Raw genomic sequence first — 9,384 nt, forward strand, 5'->3', positions numbered from 1 at the left:
GCAGAGCTGCTGCCGTTCGTCCCCCGCGTTAGTTAGAGAACAGAAACGCCAATAACGCTCTTTTCGGCACTGGTACTTACTTTTGTGAAGAGACGTACGTCAAGAATGCATGATACAGCGTTATGGTTTAACTCAGTGATACAAAATCACGGTGAAGAACTGTGCTGTCAAATGGTCTTGATCTTTTGTCAAATAGTCAGATTTTTCTTTTTTTTTTTTTTTTCCTGTTGCAGGGGAAAAAACAAAATGGCATCAGGGACGGTAACGAGCGCCACTTCTTCAGGAGGGTCAAATGATGTGAGCCTGGAGGAGCCAAAGAAGATGACGAGGGAAGACTGGAGGAAAAAGAAGGAATTAGAAGAACAAAGAAAACTAGGAAATGCACCTGCTGAAGTGGATGAAGAAGGAAAGTAAGTTTTAGTAAAGCTACGGTTATTATAAAGCTACTGGTTAAAAATGTCTTTTTTCCTGTTGTGATTACAGAATAATCATGAGAGTGATACATGATTTCTACATGAGTCATTGTAGAAGTAAATAGTTGAACTTTGTGAATTTGCTTTTAACATTCCAGTTGTCCTCAGAAAATAGATATTTTTCAAAAAAATGTAGGTTCAGTGTTTATCTACTGTGGTCTGCTGACGGTGCTGCTAAAAAGTCCCATCTATGCGGCTAATTACAAGTGGTATTTTAAAAGTGACCAAAACACAGTACTGGGGAACTTTACTGCATACCTTACCTGTTCCCTCTCTCTTGCTTCTGCAAGGCTTGTTGTTTCTGAGAAGAGAAATGTTGCTATTTTTGTGCTCAGTGACATTGCATAGAATAAGGTATTTGATTTGGAGTCAGGATTTTAGGTGCATTAGATGGCAACAAAATCTCAACAGAAGTTTGCGTTTATCTAGTTAAATTAGAGCTTATTTTGCAATGCATTGTAACAACTTCATTATTTTATTATCACTCCTAAAGCACTGAACTTTAATGTGAGAGTTATTTGTTAGGCTAAGTTGTGGTGGGGTTTTTTTCCCTATGCCGTGTATTTATTACACAACATCTTTTACAGAGATATCAATCCTCATATTCCTCAGTACATATCCTCAGTACCATGGTACATAGATCCCTCTAAAAGACCTACGCTAAAGCATCAGAGACCTCAGCCAGAGAAGCAGAAACAGTATAGCTCCTCTGGAGATTGGTACAAACGAGGAGTTCAAGAGGTATGCAAAATAGTTTTGTCATAAAATAAAGATTTGGTTTGATTTTGTGAGGAAATAAGAAAAGAGACATTGACTCCCTATAAAGACCTAACTCTGGTTACATGTTTTTGAGAGGGACAGGAGCTGGGAATTCTTACTCAGCAGGCAAGTCACAGTATTTGGTAATAATCAAAATACATGTTTTGGGTTTGGGTAGACCACGCACACTTTAGTCGTATTGAAAAAATGAATTAGTTATTGGGAACGTGTGTATGAATCTTGCCACAAGTTTGTACAACACTCTTTTTTTGTTGTTTAGCATGCTATAGCAACTAGATATCGTAAAGGAGCTTGCGAGAACTGTGGTGCATTGACACACAAAAAGAAAGACTGCATGGAGGTAAACTTGACTTTTGTTGATGTTTTAATGGTTTTGAAGACAACGTGAATTCTAATTTTAGTGAAAAATAGAGATAAAAATTACTAGCTTTGAAAAAGGTTACAAGTATGGAAAGGTGGCTTGGAAATTTCTAAAGAAATTGTTATATAGGAAAAACGAAGGGAAAAAACGTTACTATTCAGGGTTTTGCTCATCAGTTCTGTTTGTGATAAGCACCGCAATAATAGGTGAAAATATTTAGCTCTTCGTGTTAATTTGCTTTAACTCAAGTGCTGCTGTGCCTGTCTTTCTGTTTCATGTCAGCTAGAAGCCATCCCCAGAAACTGTGTTTTAATTGCTTTCTTAATTGTGGAAAATAGAGTTAGAAATTGATGGGGTTTGGAGTCAGTTGCACTATTTTAAAATACAGAAATTAACTACTTGCATTTATTCACAATTCACAGGCTTATAGTGCTGAATTTAACTGGCTTTAGAAGAGCTCAATTGATACTGTTTTCAAATAAAGGGATATCTGAGTGTGTGTGTGTATACATATATATAAGTCTAATGGACTGACCCAACCATTTTTTTTCCTTTCAGAGACCCAGGAAAGTTGGAGCAAAATATACAGGCATGAATATTGCACCAGATGAACATGTGCAGCCTCAGCTGATGTTTGATTATGATGGAAAGCGAGATCGTTGGAATGGTTATAACCCAGAAGAGCACATGAAGATTGTAGAGGAATATTCCAAGGTTGATTTGGTACGTAGGTGCTATGGTTTACTGGGGAAAGCTTCGGTGTTTGGCTTGGCTGGGAGGAGGAACGTTTGTTATGTGCACTGTTAACATTAGACCTTGTGCTGTATTCATAATGAAAAAGCGAGGTGGATTCTGTGTTTGATAGCAAACTTTGCTTGAACTGAAAATTAAGATCAGAACTGGCAACTGAGGGGTCTGCACAATAAATGAAGTGTCTCTCCAGATTGCTTACTTTTTAATAGACAAGCCTTAGAATTTATTACCCAAGATGCAGATTGAATTGCAGGCAAGAAAGGAATTTATCTGGCTGTATTAGAGCCGATAAATCTATATCTATTTTGTAGCCTCATTCATGTTATTTTGCTTACGAATCCTTTTTGTTACCATGATGGAGCAGTGGACTATTTGTACATGTCTCTGTGCAGATCGGCACCTTGCTGTTGCAGTTAACTTTCTATCTGTATGCACCAAATCCATGTGGACGCTATTAAAGTTTTAGAAGGAAAAAAAAAAAAAAATAGTTTGCTACCTTGACTGTATGTTAGGCCAGTTCCAAAAAGTAGTTAGGTGCCTAACTAACTCCCTCCGGTGCCTGGTCCTCGGTATTTTTCTATAGTGCATGGGAAAGCTAATGCTAAACGTGATCTAATCAGTGTGTATAAATGTCTAATGGGAGTGTTTAAAGGCAGAGCCAGACTCTTCTCAGTAGTATCTAATGACAGGACAAGAAGCAGTGGGCACAAACTGAAATACAAGAAATTCTGTTTAAACAGAGGAAAAAAATGTTCTACTGTAAGGGTGATCAAAGAGCGGAACAGCTTGCCCAGTAAGGCTGGGGAGTCTCCATTCTTGGAGTAATCAAAACTTGCATAGACACGGTCCTGGGCAACCTGTTGTAGGCAAACCTGCTTTGAGCAGGGGGATTGTCCTTGGTGGTCTCCAGGGGTACCTCCAACATCAACTGTTCTGTGGTTCTATGATGTCAAACACATGCAAAAATTCACTCCATGCTGCTTTAGAATCTCACTTTAGATGCTAGACTTTGGGTGCTTCTGGGATGAAACATAAATGCTTGCAGCATTAGTCATGAAGAACCTTAAGCACTGAAGTTCCTAACTAGATTATGAGGACACAATAATAAAACATTTGCTTTTAAACACTACTGAACTAAAATAAGCTCTCTTTTTCTTAAATTAGGATGCATGTAGTAATGGTATAGCTTCATAAGCTCTAGTAAACTGCTTTATTTAACAGTATAATATAAAATAGTAAAATGGTTAGTATATATATATAGCTTCCTTTCCTTGAAGCTCAAAAAACAATATGGTAAAGCATAGGAGTAGAGGAGAGAAGCTCTAGGCTGATGATTTTTTTACAAGCACCCAGAGAATTAAAACCTTAATTTTCTGTAATAAGGAATATAATTTAAATGACAGCAGTCACAAGAGATGCTTATGATAAGTCTTACTACACACCTGCTGTTAAAAAGAAATACTAAAACAAATGCATTTTCATGATAACGCAGGCCAAACGTACACTGAAAGCCCAGAAGCTTCAGGAAGAGTTAGCATCAGGAAAGCTGGAGCAAGTGGTAAGTAAACTAAACCCTAATTTATTTTTGTTTAGGACAAATAAAAATGCAACAGGTTACTTTTGCTCTCTGGTGCTTTTATTCTCTATACAGGGTCTGCTATTGTTTTTTATGCCCTTCAGTAATTTAAAGATTTTCCTAGCACCAGCATATTCTGTGTCACATTCAAGAATTTGAAGCATCTTCTTTCAAATGACAGTGGTTTTGTTTTCCCCTTATGGGCAAAAATTCTCTGTCATTATATTCTTGCTAACTAATGACAGGGATTTTTCAGTCAGAAAAACTTGTTTTCTATGTAGTAGTTTTGTTTATGTACTGAAATGCTTTTTTGTATTTAAAGATTGTTACATCTGACTAGTGTTGAGGTAGTGACTATTATGTGACTGTGGATTGTTTTAGTAATGCTTAGTATAAGTTGGAATAGGAAGGTATTTTCTTTCTCTTAAAACCAAACTTGTTTCTTCTGCAGTCATTGCTATGACTATTTGCAGTGTCTCTGGTTATTTGAAGGCTGAGCATATGTATTTCCCTCTGGCTTATAACTACTCCGCAGAGTTTGCATCTTCCACTAACTTCTACAAGCTCCTCTTATAAAATTCTAATTGTAAAAGGCATTTCTGATAATATGCTAAGTTTATAAAATGGGGAAAAAGTAGAGACTGGTCAGAAGTAGGTTTTTTTTAATCAATGTGGTAAGAAAGAAAACACCAAGCAAAAGACTACATACAATCGGGCCTCCATTTTCCAGAGGTTGTCACGTTGCATTTTGTCACTAGATGGCGGAGTGAACTTAAGCTCCAACCCAACACAAACTACAGCGTTCCGACCTTCCCGATAGAAAAGATTCTTTCTCTTTTGGATGCCTGTTTTCACCACAAGGCAACATTGTTGGTTTTATATACTTAGTCCTTACAAAATGGAGCTGAAAGAAGAAAAGTATGTTTGAAACATAAGAACTATCTCTGATGGAGAGGACCAAGACTGATGCCAATTTGCATAGTCAGTGCTGGCCAATTTCCTGGTCAGTCTTCCAGGACTCATAGTTGTTTCCATCTTTACCGCTGCAAGTATTCTCAAGTTAGAGGCTAAGCAGGTTAAAAAAATAAATTCTGGCTATGTTTCTCCAGATTAAATTACGGCTTCTGATTCATGCTCAGTATTCCTGTCAATCCTAACTAAATGCTTACATATGCATATCTTCTTAATTATTTTTTTAAGCCTTCAGAGTTTAATCTTGGTTATATTTGCATGATATGAAATATTCTAGTCTAAACCATTAGTGTTCAAAGGCATAGCAAGCTCTAAATAACAGTGACAGTTCTAGAATTTGCCCTTCTTGCAAAGGCTTAGAAATTTAGTTGGGAATACAGTGAAAAGGTCTCCAACGTGCGTCTATAATAGAGACACTTATAATCTCTTTCCTAGAACGTTCAAAATATAGCAGTCTGTGCATTTTGTGCCACAGGTAAATTGTATTTTGTATATCCGGCATCAAAGCTCTGCTTTGATTGCTCTTTATCTCCCTGCCATCTTTCCTCTCTCCACTATCTTGTCTTCTCTGCTGATGTGCTCTTTGTTTGCTGCAGAACTCCCCAAGACACCAGTGGGGAGAAGAGGAACCAAATTCACAGACAGTAAGATGATTACCCACTGCATCACACCATGGGCAGAAAAAAGGACCGGTAGTTAGTGGAACAGTGAAACAAGGGTGGCATAAGGGTTTCAATGTTGTGTTCATGCCACTGGCTGCCTATTCTTCTGGGCAGAGGTTGTTGGGTTTCATAGAGGGGTTTTTGGTTTTGTTTTAACTCCTGCGTGTTGTCAAACCTTAGAGATGCAAGCAAATAACTAGTTTTTAATATGTGGTATTTTGCCCAAGACAACGGTTTTCTTAATATCATCACAGTTACAATTTTGTAACTGTTTCCATATGAGGAAGTGGAAATCCTTTAACAAGAGTATTTCTGAAAACGGTTGAATGTTAGATTAGCATGTTACTAGCATGACAGCACACTTAAGCCCAAGTAAATGATGCTAACTTTTAACTACAAGGATTGCAGAGTTTTTAATGAAACCACTAAAACCAGATTCTCGTACTTGTCTCTGGAGTGAATGTCCTCTTTTATTTAGAAGTTTCCCATCTCTCCTCAGGAAAGAGATCATAACAGTGAAGATGAAGATGAAGATAAATACGCAGATGACATTGATATGCCTGGGCAGAACTTTGACTCTAAAAGACGTATCACAGTTCGAAATTTACGTATTCGGGAAGATATTGCAAAAGTGAGTAAAGAATTCTTTACAGATATTCTTTTGTATTCATGAGAGTTAATTTCAAAAAATTGTAGGCTCAGTTATTAATGTTTGCGTATGGGTCTTGGGGTTTGGAGGTTAAGGTCTGTTCTCAGTTCTATTCTTGCTCATGTTATGACTTCGTCAAGGTCATCCTTTTACATAGATACACCTTTTTAAAATGTCTAAGCTGGGGGATACAGTAGTAACTTCAGTTCTTTTAGAATCATAAATATCAAATATCTTGTATGCTGTTTTCTTTCCCTAGTACTTGAGGAATCTAGATCCAAACTCTGCTTATTATGATCCCAAAACAAGAGCTATGAGGGAGAACCCGTATGCCAATACAGGCAAGAATCCAGACGAGTAAGTTAAAACAGGGTCATGCTTGTGTATCCAACAAAACTCTGTTAAAAATGAGATTAACAGTTTTGTATTTTCTTTTACCTGTATGTCCTTTTACTAATGAATCTCTAGTTAGTTATGGATAGAAGTAGTAGTAAACATGGAAAAATTGGGTTTTTTAGCAGCACTTTTTGTTTTAGTACATAAAAGTAGTATTTTAGTAATACTGGCCCTTAATCTTCAGGGATATGCGGACCACCGTTTAGTGTAATGGTATGTACAAGGGTTAGAACACTCTGCTGTATCTAGAGGTGATAACCTGTAAACAGTAATGATATTTATGTAAAGTATTTCAGTAACCAAATCTTAAACTTCATCCCTTGTTTGTCGGGAGGCATTCAGCACTGGAGACTAGCATGGAGTATCTGTGGTACCTAACTAAATGCCTGAATTAGGAGCAAAAGCTCCTCATATATTAATGGAGTCTGCATAGAAAAGGTCTGAAAGCTTTGGCATTGTCTAGATAGACAACTTAATTAAAGAATGCCATAGGCTGGCTTTTGGCTGCACATAAGGCTGTCTCGCTTAAAACCCAAGTCAGGCTCTTGGGCTGTCACCCTGCCGTGACCTGTGTAGTGCTGTGGACATACAGAATAGACAGGCTGTGAGCAGAAACGTTTATTTAGAGTACAGTAATTGGATTAGCTCGCTGCCTGAAATAGAATGGCAGTGGCTAAATGCTAGCAAATAATGCTCTTTCCACCTCTCCTTGCCCCCAGCTAGAATAATGCCGCGCATAAGGGTCTCGCTTAAAACCCAAGTCAGGCGTGCCTACTTGAGCTGTCACCCTGCCGTGACCTGTGTAGTGCTGTGGACATACAGAATAGACAGGCTGTGAGCAGAAACGTTTATTTAGAGTACAGTAATTGGATTAGCTCGCTGCCTGAAATAGAATGGCAGTGGCTAAATGCTAGCAAATAATGCTCTTTCCACCTCTCCTTGCCCCCAGCTAGAATAATGCCAGTCAGTTCTTTTTTTTAGATGCAGATGCTTTCACTTCTCTCCAGAGTCATAATTTGACCTTTGTTGTATCTATGTTTCTGCCACAGCATTGCAGACTGTAAATTTTCCAGCAGGAGATGAAAAGCGTGGGAAATTGGATTGTTAACATTATTTGATTTTCAACCTGTGTTTCATACACTCATTGTGAATCTCTTCAAGGGGTGTGCAAAAGGTAACTGAGAGCAGTAAAGCTATTACCAGGCTTTAACCCAGTAAAACACACTGGGTCTGGGTGGGAGGAGAGATTCACAAATCCAAAAGCTGAGAATCACTATGCTAGAATATCACCTACCATCCATGCGTATTTATTGTGCAATTAGATCCAAGCTTGACTCACAGCGCTTGGTATCCCAGACAGAGCTGCAGGTCTGTGTCATAAGATGTTTCCATATAAACATAGCAACTCGGAATACTTGATGTCTATCTAGTATTTTCATGACTATGGGGAGCCTAGACTTTCATTTCGTGTGTTGACTTGAATGTGCTTTCCCCTCCCTCCATTCTTAACTCTCAGGGCACAAAGAATTATTTTTACTTTCCTGTTGGTGTTCTATGATTGTATTTAAGAGGAGATCACATTACTTGAACGCTAAGAATCGTATTGTTCTTTTCTGCAGAGTTGGTTACGCAGGTGACAACTTTGTTCGCTACACTGGAGATACCATTTCAATGGCACAGACTCAGTGTAAGTGGGTTTTGCTTTTTTTTAAGGAAATGAACTTAAAAGACTTAAGTGAACAATACTTCTTTCTCGCAAAAGAGAAATAAATCTTTTTAGATTGAGGCTTTCTTTCAAATTACTATAGAATTAAAGATCGTAATTTGAATGCACATGTCAGTTTTAGAATAAATATCGAGTGAAAACTCTTGTGTACACAGTGTTTGCTTGGGAGGCTTATGACAAAGGCTCTGAAGTTCATCTTCAAGCAGACCCTACAAAATTAGAGCTACTTTACAAATCCTTCAAAGTGAAAAAAGAAGATTTCAAGGCACAGCAGAAAGAAAGCATCCTAGAGAAGGTAATAGACATTTGGTTTTATTTAATAAGAATTCTCTTGAGTTTGAAGTCTGGGTCTTGGGGAACAAATAAGATTACTAATGCTATGTGAAAATGCATCAGCTGTTCTCAGCAGCTTAGATTTATAGATAGAAAAATCTCTTTATACACACTATCTCATCAATTGGATTCATTATGTTATTTAATATAGGAACCTTTGAAGATCTGCTGGCATTTCTTTGGATTATTGGGAGCTCTTAACTGTCAGAATTTCTCAAGTGAAAAATCTGACAGCAGTACGTAGGAGGAGTGAGAATTTAGATTTTTTTTTTTTTAATAATACAAATGGCTGAAAAAATTCCTTTGCTGTTTAAAAGTGGTATCTTTTGTAAAATACCCAAGTAACTGTCTCCCAAAATTATTTCTGAATTTTTCTTTTCTCTTAAATGTGAAAAGCAGAATTTTCAGGCTCGAGTTTTGGGTGCAGTCTTGTAAATAAATATTTATTTCATATTTTGCTACTGGTTTCTTGGACAACTGATAAAGAACTAAATAATCCATTCAGATTCTAACCTTGTCAACGTTCAAGTTTGGAGATGGACAGGAAGTACTGCTCTGGTTATACCAGAGCCTTTTGGTTTGGTCTGAAAAGTTTTCCTGCTTTGAGTGAGGAATATCACTGTTGTAACCCTCCAGCATTTAAAAAAAAAAAACAAAACACAAACAAACAAAAAACCCCAACAAAAACCACCACAGTCGCCAT

General features: G+C 37.5%; 1 protein-coding gene across 3 annotated transcripts in view; it reads left to right on the plus strand.

Moving 5' to 3' along the window:
• Positions 1-36: 36 nt before the first annotated feature.
• SLU7 (SLU7 homolog, splicing factor) overlaps positions 37-9,384 on the plus strand; it is a 14,536-nt gene continuing 5,188 nt past the window's right edge. Inside the window, exons 1-11 of one of the 3 annotated variants that reach the window (XM_009285720.2) lie at positions 38-94; positions 234-410; positions 1,061-1,214; positions 1,513-1,593; positions 2,173-2,337; positions 3,860-3,925; positions 5,512-5,559; positions 6,077-6,208; positions 6,486-6,583; positions 8,242-8,309; positions 8,504-8,643. In XM_009285720.2, the coding sequence (XP_009283995.1) occupies positions 247-410; positions 1,061-1,214; positions 1,513-1,593; positions 2,173-2,337; positions 3,860-3,925; positions 5,512-5,559; positions 6,077-6,208; positions 6,486-6,583; positions 8,242-8,309; positions 8,504-8,643 (1,116 nt within the window). In that variant the 5' untranslated portion in view covers positions 38-94; positions 234-246. Of the gene's footprint in view, positions 95-233; positions 411-1,060; positions 1,215-1,512; positions 1,594-2,172; positions 2,338-3,859; positions 3,926-5,511; positions 5,560-6,076; positions 6,209-6,485; positions 6,584-8,241; positions 8,310-8,503; positions 8,644-9,384 lie in introns of all 3 variants that reach the window. The other 2 variants (XM_019473873.1, XM_009285722.2) reach the window with 2 other exon arrangements.

The sequence above is a fragment of the Aptenodytes forsteri genome, unplaced genomic scaffold (assembly GCF_000699145.1).
Source record: "Aptenodytes forsteri isolate BGI_AS27 unplaced genomic scaffold, ASM69914v1 Scaffold54, whole genome shotgun sequence".
NCBI classification, from domain to species: domain Eukaryota; kingdom Metazoa; phylum Chordata; class Aves; order Sphenisciformes; family Spheniscidae; genus Aptenodytes; species Aptenodytes forsteri.